The 17,796-nt window shown below is 53.1% G+C and overlaps 1 protein-coding gene across 1 annotated transcript; it reads right to left on the bottom strand.

The window, feature by feature from the left end:
* Positions 1-1,406: 1,406 nt before the first annotated feature.
* LOC128903245 (olfactory receptor 14J1-like) lies at positions 1,407-9,225 on the bottom strand (the record flags this gene model as incomplete). The annotated part of the gene is made up of 2 exons (XM_054187257.1): positions 1,407-1,436; positions 8,764-9,225. Coding segments are annotated over 2 exons (492 nt in total), but the record flags the coding sequence as incomplete, so codon positions are not given.
* Between the last annotated feature and the right edge of the window lie 8,571 nt (positions 9,226-17,796).

Raw genomic sequence — 17,796 nt, 5'->3', positions numbered from 1 at the left:
CAAACACAGGCAGCTGTATGGGAGCTCCTTGTCTCAGCTCTCAGGCTACTTAATGGAGATTGAGGGTGTTGTTCAGGTGGAAACACCTGGTGACATTGGAGGTGACACCAGAGCTTGTCCAAGACATTTGCAGGTGACTGCAAGCTCTAATGCGGCAATGCTGAGAGACAAGGCAGCATCGGGGGGCACCATCCTGGAGCCTTGTGAGGAATTCCTTTGGCAGATGGAAATGACAGCAGGTGTTTACATTTAAGACAACTAAAAACTTTCCTTTTCCTTATATCTACAGCAGCCTACAGAGGTCATCAGCTGAGCAAATGGACCTAAGTCCCTCTCTTTCTCTTCTCCATCAGCTGTAGTTCCTAGCTCTCCACTGACTGTAATGGCAGTTGTTTCAGGGACATCCCTACATGGCTTAACCCAACTCAGGAAGCTTCTCAATGGCCAAACACAGGCCTGTGGTGCTAAGTGAGATGCCAGCGCTCTCCAGCACAGGCTGGCAGGGACCGCACAGGACCTATGGGAAAGCCATTGGTGTTCAGAGCAGATGCCTGAGGGACACCTCAGAGGGCACTGCAGGCCGATTTGGTTCCTTTGTGCAAGCCTATGTGGCATCTCAGGCACGTTCAGTTTCCGTGGATCAGCGACTGAAACCCACCACTGCAGTGAGGCACGGTCTCACCCATCTCCATTCAGCTGATGCAGAGAAGGTCATGAACAGGAAGCCTATCACACTGGGGCCTCAAATGATTTGGCTGCTCCCAAACTCTCCCAGTTCTTCTTTCAACAATCCTTTCCTGAGGCCCTTGATGAGACAGTCGACACAGGTGAATGATTTTCACAGTGTTCCTGGATCACAGCTTATCCACACGCAAGGACATTTTGAGCAGCACCTTGTCATCCTGGAGATCAGCTTCACCTCCGCCACAGGTCTTCAGCAACACTACAGACAACAAAGCCTGCTTCTTCCAGGGCTACAGAGCCCAGCCTGGCTTTTCTGGTGTTGTAGGGAGCAGCGTTTCCTCGTTTAGTGCCTTCACATTGCCGCCTGCCGTCGCATCCAGTATGTCTCTGGTCTCGAGCACAGCATTAGCAGGTGTGGGGTCTTGGGCACTTGGTACTGGGTTTGCCTGGGACAAGTCCAAGCTTGGCCCCAGTGCTCCAGCTCAGGTGCTGCAGACCAAATGTGCACCAGTGCCCTCAGCCTGGGGCACAGACCGGAGGAGCTGGAGTCCCACGTGCCATCCTAGAGTTTGTACGTTGGTGGAATAAGTGGCAAGGGGTGGTGGGACAGCTCACAGTGGTGCTGCCATGGTGCATAGGGGCTTTTCAGGAGAGACGGGCCAGGAAGATGAGGAGGGAGATGCCCTCCATATGCAGGAGCTTGTTGCATGTATGGTGCTCCTCTATGGGATGCGCAGCAGGTTGCGTGAGCCCTTGTGAGTGAGGGTCAAAGGAGAGGCCTGTTAGTGTGACACCCTCGTGGGAGACAAAGCACCTGCAATCAGGGTAAGGAAGTGGAGAAAGGTTTGCTTAAGCAAGCCATGGAAGTCCTCAGATCCATGACCCCAAGTGCTATTGGAGACTTTAATGACACTCACTGGCAGGTGAGCATGGCAGGATGCATACTGTCCAGCTGGTGTTGGGGTCTCTTTGGACAACTTTGCACAGGCGCAGACCAACAAAGGTGATGCTCACTCCAATCCAGTCCTTGCAAAAGAGGAAGTGCTGATCAGGGATGCGAAAACCAGTGTCAGCTTTGGCTGTAGGGACCATGAAATACTGGGAGAAGATTTTAGCCTCTTCAGGGGACTTTCAGTGGTAGGCCCATGGGCAGCACTATTCAAAGGCAGCAGAGCTCAGTACAGTTGGTCTTTCAGAGAAGCATCTTCCAAGCATAAGAACTGTCGACATCCATAAGCCGGAAAACAACCAGACATTTCAGGAGAGCAGCTTGGCTAAGGAAGGAACGTGGATGCAAGGACTGATGCAGGAATTTAGAAATAGGGATGGCTTTAGAGGAGCCAAAGCTTCCCTAGTGTTGACCCTTGCAAGAGCTTCGAGGACATCAAGAGGATCTCTTAGTACTTCCAGACCAATGCAAGAAAAAACCCAAAGATTATCTGTGGCCACTGCAGAATTTAGTAAGAACAGGTGTAGAGAAATATGAGATACTGTATCCCCCTTGCCTTAGTCTTCCCCAGCAAGGTCTCTCAGCCCTTTGCTCCTCAAGGCAGGAGTCTGGAAGAAAATAACCAGCAGTGAATGCGGATCAATTCAGGTGTCACTTGGGCAAACATAGTCCTTACCAGCCTATGGGGCTGGAGGGGCAGGCTCCCAAGGACCTGAGCGAGCAGGACGGTGTCACCGTGAGGCCCTTCTCCATCATCTTTGAAAGGTCACGGAGTCTGAGGGAACTCCCTGATTACTGTAAGAACCCAAACATTGCATGCACCTTGCAAAAAGGCCCAAAGGATGAGCAGGGTAACAGAAGGCTGTGCCCCCCTGTGACACCCCTTTCTGGGTGTCTGAAAGAGAAGGTGATTTACCCTGGATTTACCCAAGGTAGCTTCTTCCTGGCCATCCTTTTTACGTTTTCTGAAGAAAGGAGAGGATTTCTGGGCAAGGAAGAGCAATGATTGTCTTCTACCTGGAAGTCAGCAAGGCTTTCAGCATCATCCCCCACAATGTTCAATGTCAGCACACTATGGTCTGCATGGATGGATAAATAGATGGGTAAAAACCAGCTGGACAGGAGGGCTGTCGTGGTTTGGGGCAGATTGGCCAATGGTGAGATGACAGATGCTCTCCCCCACCTCTCATTCCAAGGAGACACAGAAAAGAGAGAAAAGATTTATGAGTTTAGAAAAAAATGGTTACTGTAATAAAAAAGTAATAGTTCATTAAAGTAGTTACATTAATGAAATATTAATAATAAAATATAAAGGAAATAATGAAATAGATACAATGTATACCAAACGGTTTCAGGCTCCCAGGGAGATGTCAATGGCAGGCACTGGGGAATTCAGGGACTGGACTCAGCACCAGATAGGAACTGGATATCGGATATAGATTCAGGAACACACAGGTCAGGATCAAAGTTAGAGAAACAGGGTCCTCCTCAGGGATCAGTCACTGAACAAAGAGAGCCATTAAAGAAAAGAGCCGACCTTTTGATTCCTCATCTTTTATACTGAGCATGGGAGATGGGATGGAACACTCAGGAGATGGGATGGAACCATGGTAATGCTGGCCTCCTTTGTGGTATCTCTGCAATAAAAGGGAGTTTCCTCAGTGCCGTGGGTGAAAATAGGCCTTTTCTTCCCAAACTGGAGTGCAGAACACACTCAGGGAACTGAAGGCTGAAAGGCCTTGATGATGTGCTTGGGTGCTGAATGGACGTGGGGGATGGATGGGGGCATCCCTCACGTCTCATCATGATGAGAAGTCATGACATGAGATGTCAAAACTGGCTCATAAGTCATGACTGACTCACCCCAGAATTCCCTCTCGATTGCCGGTACATCACCATTCAGGGACGGAGCACCAGCCACGTCCCTTGCCTTTGGGGATTCACAAAGTCCAAGCCTGATGGTGAAGTCGGCACTCACAGGAGTGATGGGTGGCCCCATTGAGGCCATCGCTGCCATTCAGGAACAGCAGGGAAATCTCTGGATGATGAAGGATGCCAGGACATACTCCAGAAAGAGAAGACCAGTGCTAATCCTGACACCTGAGTGCAAAAAAATAGTTGCACTTCAACAAAATAAATTACAAAAAATGCCAAACTAAACCCAGAGAACAGCATCCGCCACCAGCACCGTTTCAGTGGTAGTTCCAACCACTGCAGAGCTGCAGCTGACGGCCCTGCTGTCCCTGTCGCAGGACTCCAACTGACAGCAGTTACCAAGGCCCTTTGGGAAGACTGCACTGGGTGTCACCTTCTCTGAAGAGGACCTGCTGCTTCCCTCTGGCTGCCATTAGCAGCAGAGCCCTCTGGTTCTCCACCCCACACTTTGCCCCCTTGGACACAGGAGGGACCGGCTTTCAGCCGCTGCCTTAACAGCTGCTTTTGCTGTGCTCCTTTTCTGTCTCTCTTCCTATCGCATCTGTCAGGATGGGCTTCTTCTCGTTCCAGACGGAGCCCAAAGCCTCAGAGTACACTGCCACCCCTACTTACCCACCCTGGGATGTGTTGAAGAAATAACAATTAGCAAATAGGAACTCTACCCACAGTGCGTATCTGGCCAGCCTATAAAGCTGTAACAGCTCATCCTAAAGCTCCGAAGGCATAGACCAGCCATCACTTTGATCCCATATTTACCTCCTGTATGATCTGTCCTGAAGGTCAAATCATCATTACCTTCAGAAGAGGATGGGAGGTGAGGAGAAGAGGGCAGTAAACGATGAATGGTTGGGAAAAAGCAGCCAAGCAAGTGGCAAAGGAAGCAGCAGAGTTGTCCCAAGGCCAGCTCAGCCCAAGGAGCTTTGGCTGGCCCGCTCTTGAGGATGCCAAGCCCTGGCCAGGTGAGCTCACAAGCAGTGGCCAGGTGCCACATCACTGCCCCTTTGTGACAGGGGCCACCCCCACATGCACGGGGACACACTGTGGCCCCTCAGCCACCACAGCTGGGGCACCTCCTGCAGCCACCAGCCGGCAGCTGTTGGGCTGCCCCAGGCGCTGCTGGCCAAGGGCTGCTCATCTGCCCACAGAGCTCCCGCCTCTGCCTGGAGCCGCACCAGCCCCAGGAATAAAAACCTGCCCAGGGCTGTCAGCGAGCCCCTTCACAGCTTTGGCTGGCACAGTCGGGGGGCTGAGGACTTCTTTTCCACTCTTCCCAGGTGCAGGACTGCAGCCACGAGACTCCTGTAGCAAAGCACCTGGTGTCTGACAGGTTTGTTTCCAATGAATTTAATCTACCCCCAAGATACAGCCACAGACTGACTCTGAACTAGTGCTACCAAAGAACCCCCTTGAGCAACTGCGCTGGGTGCACCTTGGGTGGCTGCCAGGCCCCCACCCAGCTGCTCTCCCACCCTCCAGATCCAAAAAACATTTGTGGGTGGCTTTTAAGCATGTGGTTTAACCCCACGACCTGCCTGGAGGGCAATGAGTGTTGCCTCTGCCCCAAGAAGGCAGCTGGTTGTTATCCCTGCCCTCCTTGAGCTCGCCAGTTGGGCCCCTGCACCTCCTGCGTCCTCCAGTTTTCCCCACTCTTGCTCGGGGCAGTGAGTTCCTCCTGCTCAGCTCAGGGCAGGGAGTTTTCCTCCTGCTCCACTTGGGGAGGCTTTCTTCTTTATATCCTTCCCTTGGGGCATCCAGTGTGGCCTCAGCCTTGCTTGGGTGGCTTCTTTTCATCGTGTCCCCCTCAGGACAGCTGGTTTTCCCCTCTCTTTCCTGGGGAGGCTCCTTTTGCCCCTGCCCTACACCAGGTGCTGGATTTACTCCTGCCCTGCTCAAGGTGGCTCTTTGTGCCTCTGCTGAAATCGGGGTGACTCGCTTTGCTCCTGCCCCACTTGGGGCATTTAGTTTTTTCCCTCTCCGGCTCAGGGCATCTCCTTCTGCCCCTGCCCCCGCCCCGCTCGCAGGGGCCATTAATGTCCCGGCCACAGCAGGACCACCGGGGCTCCAGCGCCATTCCCCTGGCACCAGCCCCTGGCCAAGTGCTGCCCTGAATTGTCACATCACAACCACGCTTTTGCTTCCCAGCCTCCTCTAGCACCGCTCCTCCAGCTGGCATCTGACATTGAAAAAAGAGCCTGAGCCCTGTGATCCCTCAGCTTTTATACTGAGCAAGGTGCAGGTCGGATGGAGTACTCTGTTAGTCAGCTTTGGGTCACCTCTCCTGTGCGCTCATTCCCAAAGGTGCCATCCCTCTACGCTTCTCCCTTCCGACCCTCCGTGCCCTGCCATGTTTAACCCACCACAGTCATCCTTCCCAACTCTCCTGCTACCAACAGTGCTAACAGGGTGGGATTCCTCAAGGGCTCCCCCAGCTTGGCATCATCTACAAAGGAGGTGAAAGTGCATTGTCTGCCATCATACGGAGAGATAATAATGTTCCATAGTAGGTGTCAAGGGCTGGTCTTTGATGGATGCCACTAGTAAGTGGGTTCCAGAAGGACTTTGTACCACAGATGATGTCCCTCTGTCATTATTCAGACAGCTTTCCACCAACCACATCGTCCACTTCTTCAGCCCATATGTCAACAACCTGGCTATAAGGAGACTACAGAAGACCATGTTAAAGGCCTTGCTAAAGTCTGGGTACACAACAAACCCTTCTATTCCCTCCCACGTCTTCTGCCATCCCTTTCTTGTCCTTCAAACGCCTGCAGATGGCTGCAGGAGGACTTGTCATATCCCCTTCCCTGGTGAGGCTGGCCAGTCTGTCATTGGCCCAATCCTCCTTCCTGCTTTTTTGAAAACTGGTTTCATTTCTGCTTTTTCCAAGGCTCTCAGATGGCTCTGGCCTTTCCAAGGTGTTGGAGAGAGGTCTCACAATGGCACTGGCCAGCCTTCTCCATCTCCATGACACCAAAAGTCTTCTCACTATGACACGCTGCCAGAGGAGTGCCCAGGACACAATACTCGCTGTCCAGATCCTTGGGGGCCGCTTCAGAAGAAAACCAGAAGTGATTTCTTCCTACAAGCCCATGACTCCAACGGGATCTCTCGGCAGCCGACAGCTTTCCTAAGCTGTTTCTGTCAGTTCCTCCCAACCCCCATCCTTCCTTCTCCTCAGGCTGTAGATGAGAGGATCGAGCAGGGGTGAGGTGCGTGTTGAAACAGGGCTTTGTTAAACTCTCTCAGGAGGGCTGTTCTGGGCATCCCACTGACAGTGGTGGGGGTGCCGCAGAAAGGAGTGGCTCCAGGGAGGGCAGAGGAGCCGGTGGAGAAGGCCTTCTGCCTGCCCATGCTGGGCAGGAGAGCTGCCCCCAAGTGCAGCTCTGCTGCACACACAGGATTCCAGCATGAACAGGAAGGGGAAGATTGGGTCTAAAAAGAGGTTATGAAAACAAAGTCCATGATGAATGTAATGGTTTCACATCAGGAGAGTTTCAGCATTGGTGCAAACAGCCCAGCCCACCTATTTCTGAAGACATTTGCTTCTCTGTCAGGTGCTTAAAAAAATAGTGAAGGACGTTCAGAGAGGTGAAACATGGAGGGTGTGTGCCTCTCACTGCATTCCTACTCCCTAGACGTGCTCTGTGCTCTGTGAGAGGTGAGAAATGCCATCTTCTAGAGGGCAATGCCGCTCACGCGGCAGAACCCTTTCGGACTGCACAGGGGAGATGCTCCACAGAGGTGCTTCTGTCACACCGTGTAATCAAAGGGCGAGGCCATGAAGAGAGGGGAGGGTGAGGTAGCACACAGGTGTTCCTGGAGACACACACGGCACTGTCAGGGCTCTGGCAGGGCTGCTCAGAGACACGAGTCCTTCCCTGGCACGGGCAGAGGCCCTGCAGCAGACTCCATGGCCTCCTGTTGCCACTCCCAGAGGCCGGCAGCACCTCAGCCCCGCGCTGTGTCTCCCTGCTCGGCACCTCTCTGAGATGCCCCACGGCGTCAGGAGTGGACACAGGGACCTGGGGTCAAGGAAGCCCATCCCAGTGCTGCATTCAGGGGGTTTCCCAGGGGACGTTACTCTCCAATGAAGGGACACGGCCTGTCCCACAGCACTTTCGGGCATTTCTAAGAACAGCTGCTGGTGTTTGTGCTCTCTCGGGTTCATGTCCCCACATGCACACGGTGTGCATGCCGAAATCTCCTCTGAACCATGCAAACAGGGACTTCTGACCTCGTTATTCGGTGTCTCTCCACAGGCAGACAAACATCCTCTCTGGGTTTGCGTAGGCGTCCAGTTCTGCAAATGGTGGTTTCAGGTGTCTGTTCTGTGACGATTGCCCTGGGACAGCTTCCCCGGGGTGTCCAGCAAACAAAGGCACAGACCAGACCCCGCTCTGCTGGTCCTTCAGTCCTGTCCCTGGAGGTGTGGCTGTGCAAGGACACTGTTGTGTGTGCCCTCACCCTGCACACGCACACTCTTTACCTCTTTACTGGGCATCCCTCACCAGGGCACGTTTGAAGGAACGCTCTTGACAGCAACTGTGGAAGAAGACCTAATCCTTCCTGCACTGCCCTGAGCAGATCCCCTTTCATGGTGGAAACTCTGTTATGCAGACGAGCTTTTTCTCAGAGGTGCCCATTGCTTCTCCGTGCCTGTGATCACAGAGCTGCTACACAGCAGCACCATGACCAAGCTGCCAGAGCACTCAGGCCTTAGATCAACACAGGGGCTCAGAAGGCGAGTGTGGAAGTGAAAATAGAGCAGCCCCGGAAAGAACAAGTGCTGGTGCTCTGCAAGTACTGGGATTCTTTCCCCTCCTCCTCGGTGCTCAGGCTCTACCCCTGCAGCTCTACCCGTGCAGAAAAGGCCTGAGAAGAAGGATTTTGGGCATGAGTCTGTGAGTCTCAGAAATTTGGATAGATAGGTAGTAAAAAAAAAATCTCAAATAATGACATTTATTTGAGGACAAAAGTATATAATTTAAAAAAAAAAAAAGTAAGAAAAAGCCAAAACCCTCAACCAAACCTAACACACAGTTACCTAACCCCTAACCAAACCTATAGAAGACGGGCTTGGCGTATAATGAATTACATTATGAGTGATTTGCTGCAGAAAATAACCTGGTCATTAATTTCCAGAGGGCATCCTTGAGCTCCTGGTTCCTCATGCTGTAGATGAGGGGGTTCACGGCTGGAGGCACCACGGAGTACAGCACAGCCACCACCACATCCAGGGATGGGGAGGAGATGGAGGGGGGCTTCAGGTAGGCAAACACGGCAGTGCTGACAAACAGGGAGACCACGGCCAGGTGAGGGAGGCACGTGGAAAAGGCTTTGTGCCGTCCCTGCTCAGAGGGGATCCTCAGCACGGCCCTGAAGATCTGCACGTAGGACAGCACGATGAAAACAAAGCACCCGAAGCCAAAACACACACTGACCACAAGAAGCCCAACTTCCCTGAGGTAGGAGTGTGAGCAGGAGAGCTTGAGGATCTGGGGGATTTCACAGAAGAACTGGTCCAGGGCATTGCCCTGGCAGAGGGGTAGGGAAAATGTATTGGCCGTTTGCAGCAGAGCATGGAGAAACCCACTGCCCCAGGCAGCTGCTGCCATGTGGACACAAGCTCTGCTGCCCAGGAGGGTCCCGTAGTGCAGGGGTTTGCAGATGGCAACGTAGCGGTCATAGGCCATAATGGTGAGAAGATAAAACTCTGCTACAGCACAGAAAAAGAAAAAAAAGACCTGTGTAACACATCCCCAGTAGGAAATGGCCCTGGTGTCCCACAGGGAATTGGCCACGGATTTGGGGACAATGTTGGTGATGGAGCCCAGGTCAAGGAGGGCGAGGTTGAGGAGGAAGAAGTACATGGGGGTGTGGAGGCGGCTGTCACAGGCGATGGCGGTGATGATGAGGCCGTTGCCCAGGAGGGCAGCCAGGTAGATGCCCAGGAAGAGCCCGAAGTGCAAGAGCTGCAGCTCCCGTGTGTCTGCGAATGCCAGGAGGAGGAACTGGGTGATGGAGCTGCTGTTGGACATTTGGTGCCTTTTGGTGTGGAGCACTGAACAAGGAGGAAAGCACAGTGACAAGTTAGGGGAGACTTTTCTGAGAAAAATCAACACCAGTTCTCATACCTCACGCTCTGCTCTGCTTTTCCATTTCTGTCAGATCTTCATTCAGCTCTGTGGCTGGAGCTCTGGTTGGTTCTGTCCAGGTGTGCCAGGAGGAGCGGGACCTCTGCCCGCCGGATGCCCAGGAGTCAGCCCTGCTCTGCAGCAGCAGATTCGTGGGAATGGGGTGGGCAGTCCTGGTGTCCCAATTTCTCAGATAAACCTCTCCTCGTGAAAAAAGGGCTTGTCAGTCTCTGCACCCCCATTGCCATGAAACCACAGTTGCAAGAGTGTTGGAGAGAGGTTCTTATACAGCTCTCTCCCGTCTCAGCAGGAGATTCTCTTGGATTTCAGAAACCCTCACCATTTCTGCTGCGTTCAGGGACAGCAAAGGGAGTCCTGCCAGGCCAGGGGATTGTCTGAGGGTTAGTGCAGAGCGAGGGGAGCTGGCCTGTCCCTCTGTCTTGTTCCCAGCTGCCCTCTGCTTGTGCCTTTCTGAGACAGAGGGGAATCACACTCACATGTAGACCTGAAAAGACACCAGGCGCTGCTGAGAGCAGAGAAACCCACTGCCGAGAGCTCAGCGTCTCACCTTTTCTCAAGGTCTCAGCACCCCACTTCTCGCCAAGGACACACATGGCTCGTTTCACAAACCCAGCAGCCTTTCCTTGGTCGTAGCGTCTCTGCGCTTCTCCACTGGGCATTCAGGTAACACCAGGATGCTCCAGGACAGACTGGCATCCTGGAGGGCAGCGCAGTGCTTGGAAGGACACCCCAAGGAGACACCCAAGTGTCCTAGTGATGGTATCTCAGAAGGGGAGAGTCAGCTCATTCCCCAGCCACATAGACTACTTTGCCCACAGCCCCACGGGTTAGAGGAGAGCTTGGACACTTCATTCCCATGGAGACGCTTGCTCAGGGGAAGGGGTCTGCATTGGAGGGGATCATACAGAGTTTTCTGAATCCTTCCTCCCACAGCATTTCTGGTTTCTCTTTCCTCTCATTCCCTGATCATAGCTCTGCTGCCGGGAGATTTTCCTCCTGGGAGGTGTTTCCCTGTCCCATGTCTTTTCCCTGTCAGCTCTCACAGACCCCATCCCAACCCCTGTGCGCTCCCCTTGGCCCCACAGAAACCTGCCTGTTTGCCGGGCACTGGCCGGGTTCACGTTCCTGTTTGCAGGTGGAAAAGGGCAGGTCAGAACAACCCCGATGGGTCCAGCAGAGCTGATGCTGGTGCTGCCCATGGGCAGAGGAGTGGCTGAAGGCACTCCAGGAGGTTCCTGGCAGACCTACTGATCACTCAAAGCTACAGCTCAGGAGTCTCACTGACTTCTTCCCACTTGAGAGCTCCCTATACATGTATCCCTTGTTCTACCTCCCCACCCTCTCACTAGGAAAATAAAAACACAAACGCAGGAAAGCTCCTTATCTGTAACGTAATTCCTGCCTTGAGCTTTCCCTCAAACAATCCCCTGGGAAATGTCCTGGGGGTGAACTGCAGCTGAGAGCAGCCCTGCCCCACGCAGCACCCCCTTGACAGCAGGACACTCTCCTGCCAGGAGTTGCCTCTTCCCCCCACAGCTTCTCCCCACACTGCTGTTGGGAGCTCCTCAGGTAAACGGAGAGCTGATCCTGACAGGAGATAAGTCCCTGCCACGGCACAAAGCACCCTTGGGTGAAGGGACCCTGCTCTGAAGGACAGCCCTGGGCACCCCTGGCTGCACACCCACCTTCACACTGCAGCCATCCCCGGGTGAAGGCAGCTGATGTGCCCTGTCCCTTTGACAGAGCCACAGGGAAGCCCTGCTCCAAAGCAAGTCCTTTTCCTCTACGCTGGAGAAACTGTGAGAGACCTCCTGATAGATCCCAGAGGCTGTGGGATGTGCCAGCTTTGGGAGATCATTCCAGGAACCGCAGCTGCATTGCCCTGCAGCCAGAGACTTACCCTGTTCAGGGCTGTGAAGATCTTTCTCCAAGCGAGCTCTCCTCTCTCCTCCCACCCCAGACTGCCTTTACACTCTCTGCCTCCCTCCTCTGCCCTCGCTGCCTGCAGGCAGTGCCCTCAGCCCTGCTGCGCTTGGCAGAGGAGCTGCTCCTGGGCAGAGCTGTCTCTCTGCAGCGCTGCCCGCTTGCCATCAGCTCCCTCCATGCCAGGAGCCCAGCCCAGCTCAGCAGCAGAGGACCAGCCCAAGGCAGCCCTTTCTCTGCCCCCTCGGGGCTCCCTCCAGGTGTCCCTGGGGCTCCAGGGGAACCTGCTGGGAAACAGGATGAAGTCACCACTGATGTTCCCTCCCTCAGCTGGGCAGAGACACTTCTTTCCAGAACTTTTAATTCTCCTCTCAAAGTTACATCGAAATATCACCTTTTTTGCTCTTATTATTAGATAACCGCAAGCTCTGCTGGAGCCGTTCATAGAGACAGGGCATCGTCTCAGGGATCATGAATGAGCCTGGTGGGAAAGCCCTTTGGCCAAGTGAAATGGCAGCATCCTCCAGATCCAGCAGTGGTGCATATCAAAACTCAACTGAAACTCAAATAGGAATTCCAGGGCACCGAGATGAGCTTTAGGTAATTCAGGAACAGTTAAACGAAGAAAAGGGAATAATGTAGGACCGCTGTCGAATTCAGTAGGAGTAGGACTAGACCTGAGATATTCAATGTCCTCTTTGCCTCAGTTACCAGCAGCGAGGTCTCCCAGGCCTTGGTGCTTTGAGGCAGGACTCTGATGGGGATCAAGCCAAGGGTTACTTGAGCAAACTACACCCTTATCAGTCCTTGGCTCTGAAGCAATCCCTTATGTTCCCTGCATCAGCTGGGCAGAGACACTTCTTTCCTACAGTTGCATTTCTCAATTAGACAGATATAGGTCCAAGAATACCTTTTTTCTTTCATTTTGTAATAGAACGCCCAGACAATGCTAGGGAAGAATCTCATTTAACTGCTCTGAGAGAAGCGATTCATCTGAGTCAATGGAGGGTCCTCATCCTGGGCTTGTAGTCCTCGGGCGTAAAGGAGGAGTTAGCTCCATCCCATGCACACCACAGACCCCCAGGAGGTAGGATTCCTCTTTCCTCAGTTCAGAAGTGACCGAAATGGGCTCCTGCATGTCAGCTCCTTGCCTCAGCTCCCTTGCTAATGAATGGAGAGGGTGGGCTGGAGATGTTCCGGTATAGTCACGCAGTGATTTTGTGGTGATTTTGGTGCCCGAGGTGACCGAGATTCATACTGATAACTTCAAGCTCTAGCTCTAGTGGAGCAATTCATAGAGACAGAGCAGCGTGTGGGAGCATCTTCTTTGAGGGCAGTGAGGCTTTGGCCCACTCCAGGACAAGTGAACAAGGACATAAGGACTCTTCCTTATGACCAGGGCAGCCTAGAGAGGGATTCAGCTGACCAAATGGAGTCACGTGGCACAGGGAAAATGGAGTCCCTCTCTTTCTGATCTCCATCAGCTGTATTTTCTACATGTCTCACATACCCTTCATTGCCTAATCTAACTCGGGGCAGCTGAATCTTACTTAATTGACCCATTCAGGCCTGTGGTGCTGTGGGAGGTGCCAGGGCTCTCCAGCACAACTGCACGCAGCTGACATGGACAGCACAGGTCCTGTACAGGAGCCCCGTCCCCATCCAGACTAGCTGTGGGACAGGCATCCCCCAGGGCATCTCAGAGAGAGACGCTGCCTTTGGGCCACTGACTGAATCCCACCACTGCAGTGACGCAAGGGCTGTCCCTTCTCTTTACGGTAGATGCCGGGCAGGGCATGAATACCAAGCACATCACACCAGGGTCTCCACACGTGTTCCTTCACTCTCACACTCTGCTGGTTCTTCTCTCCTCCAGAGTTTAACCATCCCCTTGATGATACAGTCATGGATCAGGGAAGTGATTTCCACAGTGGGCCTGAATCAGGGGATGTTCACACTCACGGACATTTTCAACATCATCTCTTCCTTCCTGAGATCAGCTTCCCCCCCAGCACAGGCCCTCAGGGCTGCAGAGACACAACAGAGAGCAAAGCCCTCTCCTGCTCAGACTGACTGCTGAGCTCTGTTTCTCTCTGGCCCTTTGGAAAGCAGGGTTTGATCCCTTTGAGAGGACCTAATTTCTTCTTCACATGACTATCTGCCATCAACTCCAGCCTGGAAGCAAAGCCTTTGCGCACTTGAGGTCTTGGGGGCTTGGAAGCAGGTTTCCCTTTGGCAAATCTACTCTCACCCCAATTGTGCCACAGCTGAGGTGCCGCAGCCCAGACATGGAGAAACAGGAAAGTGATGGGGAAGCTCCATAGACAAAAGGAAACATGCAAGAGGTGGATGCAAGGATTAAAATAAAAAGGAGGAATTCAGAAATACAGTTGGAGTTAGAAAGGCAGAGCTCACGCAGAGCTAGAACACTTGCAAGGGAGTTCAAAGGCACAAGGATGAGCTGTTCCTCCTACAGGAATGGTTGAAGGAGAAACAAAGATATTGTGTCGCCACTGTTGAATTTGCTAAATGTAGATGGGGATAGGTGTGAGGTACTCTTGGCCTCAGTCTTCACCACCAAGGTCTCCCAGTTCCATGTGCCTAAGGGGCAGAACCCCACATGAACTCCAGCAGTAGATGGCGATCAAATCAGGGGCTACCGAGGTAAGGTCAACCTTTAGTAGTCCAATGGCCCAGATGGGATGAATCCAAGGATGTTGAGAGACCAGGCTGATGTAGATGTGGATAGGTGTGAGGTACTCTTGGCCTCAGTCTTCACCACCAAGGTGAAGAACACCATGTGAAATCCAGCAGTGATTGGTCAAACCTTGGTAGCCCATTGGACCTGACAGGATGAAGCCAAGGATGTTGAGAGACCAGGCTGATGTCAGAGCAGGGCTGCTCTGATCCGTTTTAGAAGGCCATCACGACTGGAGGAAGCCACAAGCAAATCTTGCATACATCTCAAAAGAGGCAAGGCCTGAAGGAGAAGTGATTTTCCTGCTCTGCTCAGCGCCTTTTACACCACACCCTGCCCAGTGACAGTGAGACAAGGGCAAACAGGAACCAGCTCACTGGAGGGACACTGAGGTGGTAACGCTTCCATTATCCCTCAAGGGTTTGTGTGAGTTCCCTAAGAATATCAGTTACTACTACAGCAACGGAAACATTCCTCTGCCGAAATATAGATGTCTGCACTGGAGCAGTCCACATCTGTGGTAGCCCCTCCGGCCAACGCCAATGACATGAGTAATTGCAATATAGAGCATGGCACCCAAGTCCACAAGGACCTGAAGTGGTTCAGATGAAGGGTGGTCTTGCAAAGGTCATCCGTTGTGTCCCCAGGTGGCATGGACACTGCTGGTTTCCCTCTCTGGAGAGTGGCAGAGGTTGGATCCCCTTCTCAGGACAGACTCCTCACCAGGAAGCCACAGGCAGGGGGGGAGCTCACCCGGTCCTTACTGACACTTCACTCGGCACCCGTTTGGATATATTTGGTGCTTTTCTGTTACTCCTCTTTCTGCACAGATGGTCATAAAAAGCCAACCATTCCCAAAGAGATGGTCAACAAGGCCCTGTTATGTCCCGGAAAGCTCACCATGCGCTCTGGAGAACGTGAGGAACACCATAAAAAGCACCTGGAAGATCCAAAATGCTCAAGGCCTCTTCTGAAGACTGAGTGGCTGTGAGCAGCAGTGATTGGCCGTGTGGGAGAGAGAATTGGGGGATGTCAGTGAGAAAGAAGGGGATAGCCGATGGCTGTAGCGAATCCTTAAAACCATGCCTAAAACCAGCAATGGAAAAGGGCTGATGTCCGTGTTTGGAGGATGAGGAAGAGGATTGTCCTGGGAAGATGGCAGGGAGGAAGGCCCCTCCTGTGCAAACCAGGGATGAGAACAGCTGTTTCCAGCTTGTGTGCATGCCTCAGCCTGGCAAATGGGGAATGCCCACGGCTTGGGGTAGCCGTGCCCAAGGAGCTGACCTTGCTTGCACAGGGAGAGAGCAGTGTAGGGGCAGCAGTGAGGGACTTAAAGGCAGAAAGAAGAAAGGAAAAATCAGGGGGTGTCATGCAACAGTGAGCTAAGTTGAGTTTTGATCCTGAGGCAGAAGAAGAAGGGGGATGTGCTCTTTGGTGCTGGGATGTGGAGCGACATACGGGATTCCAGGAACTCTGGGGCTTGGAAATCTTGCGCAATAAGTGAGCATTAGCAAGGATTTGGAAGAAACCGAATGGGTTGTGGGGAGCTCACAGGCACTGGCAAATCCTCAGAAACCCACAGCTTGGTGTTGGAAGCAAGGGAGCAGACCCAGGCACAGGAGAGTGTAGCTGTGTTTTGGGGATGGCCAAGGGCCTTGGTGGGGCTTTGACACCCCAAGAGAACGGAGACCCTTGTCTGCTCAGCTGTGGCTTCTGTCTCTTCCACTGAGCTCAATGAGAGGACACCAAGTCCTTACAGCTCCAGCGCCTTGTTGCCTCCTCACCCACCCTCCCCAGAGCCTGGGAGGTTCCTACTGCTGACCTGCACCTGGCACCTCATCACTGCCACATCACCCAAACAGAGCCCAGAGCATCTCAAGAGGCAACGGACATCCCTCCCCAGGGGATGGGAGTCCAGGCTTGGCTGTCCTGTTTGGTGAAGCACATCAAGGCCTTTCACAGTGATTTCCACATTTAAATTTCTTCCCGGCCCATGTGTCTCCGACTTCCTGCTTCACCACACCACAGGGACAGGAACTTTGTCTGCTCCTTCCCTGCATGGTCTCTGCAGTGAGGGACTTCAGCAGGGTCTGATAACACCCTCAGAAAGCTGGAGGTTTGCTGCTTTTACTTCTCAAGAGGACTAGTCAATCTTTCAGGATCTGCACTTCAGGAACTCGGCACCAGAGCGCTCCTTACCACAAAAAACACACGAAGGCGCCAAGTCTGGGCATAAGTTTCCTTTAGTCTTCAGCTCTTCTCTGGCTCATTAGAGAGATTTCAGGAGTGCAGTCAAAATGAAAAGATGTCCAAGCAAAGAGGCCAAGTCAATTTAACGCTTGATTTTGAAGAGCCAGTTCTGCATTAATCCCAACACATTTGGCTTACAGAAATGTCTTCGGGAAGAGTCTGCCCCGTCTAGACCCATGTGGATGGACTGGCACAGCCACCCCCAGCAGGCGGAATCCCCATCTCCTAGGCTGATGCGCAGTCAACATGCAAACCTCTGCAGTGCCCACTTGTTACAGGCCTCCAGGCAGAGTGTGACTCATTCCACATGACCCTCTGAGCCTCTGTCAGCTCATTGTGCTTCCTCCACCCATCCCTGCAACTCTCAAGCCTCTGGGAGCTTTGGCTTTGGCATCCTCCCGACATCCTGGGGCCAGGTTTCTAAATGCCTCCTCTGCAGCTTCCCCGCCTTCCACCTCCTGTGTGCTGCCTTTTTGCCCTGCAGCCCAGTCCGTTTATACCAGCAGCCTCCTGAGATGAGTGTTTCTCTTCATGGTATTCCAAGACATCATTCCTGTGCTTGGAGGAGGCCGTCCTGTAATGCCTATACGATTTCCCGAGCTCCTTCACCCTTCAAAGCTGCTTGCCATGACACCACTTGCATCAGTCCCCCGAGTACGTCAAAGTCTTCTCCTCTGGAGCCACCCACGTGTGTTCCTCTGCTGGCCTTCCTCACTCCTCTTTGGCATCTGGGACCACGCTATTTCCTGGTCACTCCAGCAAGGCTGACACTAATTGTCACATCCCTGACCAGCGCTTCCTTGTTGGCCAGGACCAGGTCTAGGTGAGCATCGCCCTTCCTGGCCCACCAGGCAGCTCTGCTAAGAAGTTGTCTCATGATGCTCCAGGCTGCTGGCACCTTGTTTCTCTGCCTGGCCAGTGAATGCCTGGGCAATTACTGTTCCCCATAGGAATCTCCTCATTTACCTGGAGACTTCTTCGTGTTCCTATTTAAGACTTGTTCTGCCTACTGTGCCTGATCACGTAGTTTATAACTGCCAAGACAGTGTCACGCTTACTGGCTTCTCCTCCCATCCTCACTCACACAAGCTACTCACCCTATTGCCCATCTCACAGAGGAGCTCCATAGGTCTGAGCTGCTCCTTCACACAGGCGGCATCCCCCCATCCTCATCCTCCCTGCCGCTCCTTCCAGCAGAGCCC

This window comes from Rissa tridactyla, unplaced genomic scaffold (assembly GCF_028500815.1).
Source record: "Rissa tridactyla isolate bRisTri1 unplaced genomic scaffold, bRisTri1.patW.cur.20221130 scaffold_29, whole genome shotgun sequence".
Taxonomy (NCBI): Eukaryota; Metazoa; Chordata; class Aves; order Charadriiformes; family Laridae; genus Rissa; species Rissa tridactyla.
Note: the sequence above shows the minus strand (reverse complement) of the source record. Positions and strands in the feature narration are given on the sequence as shown.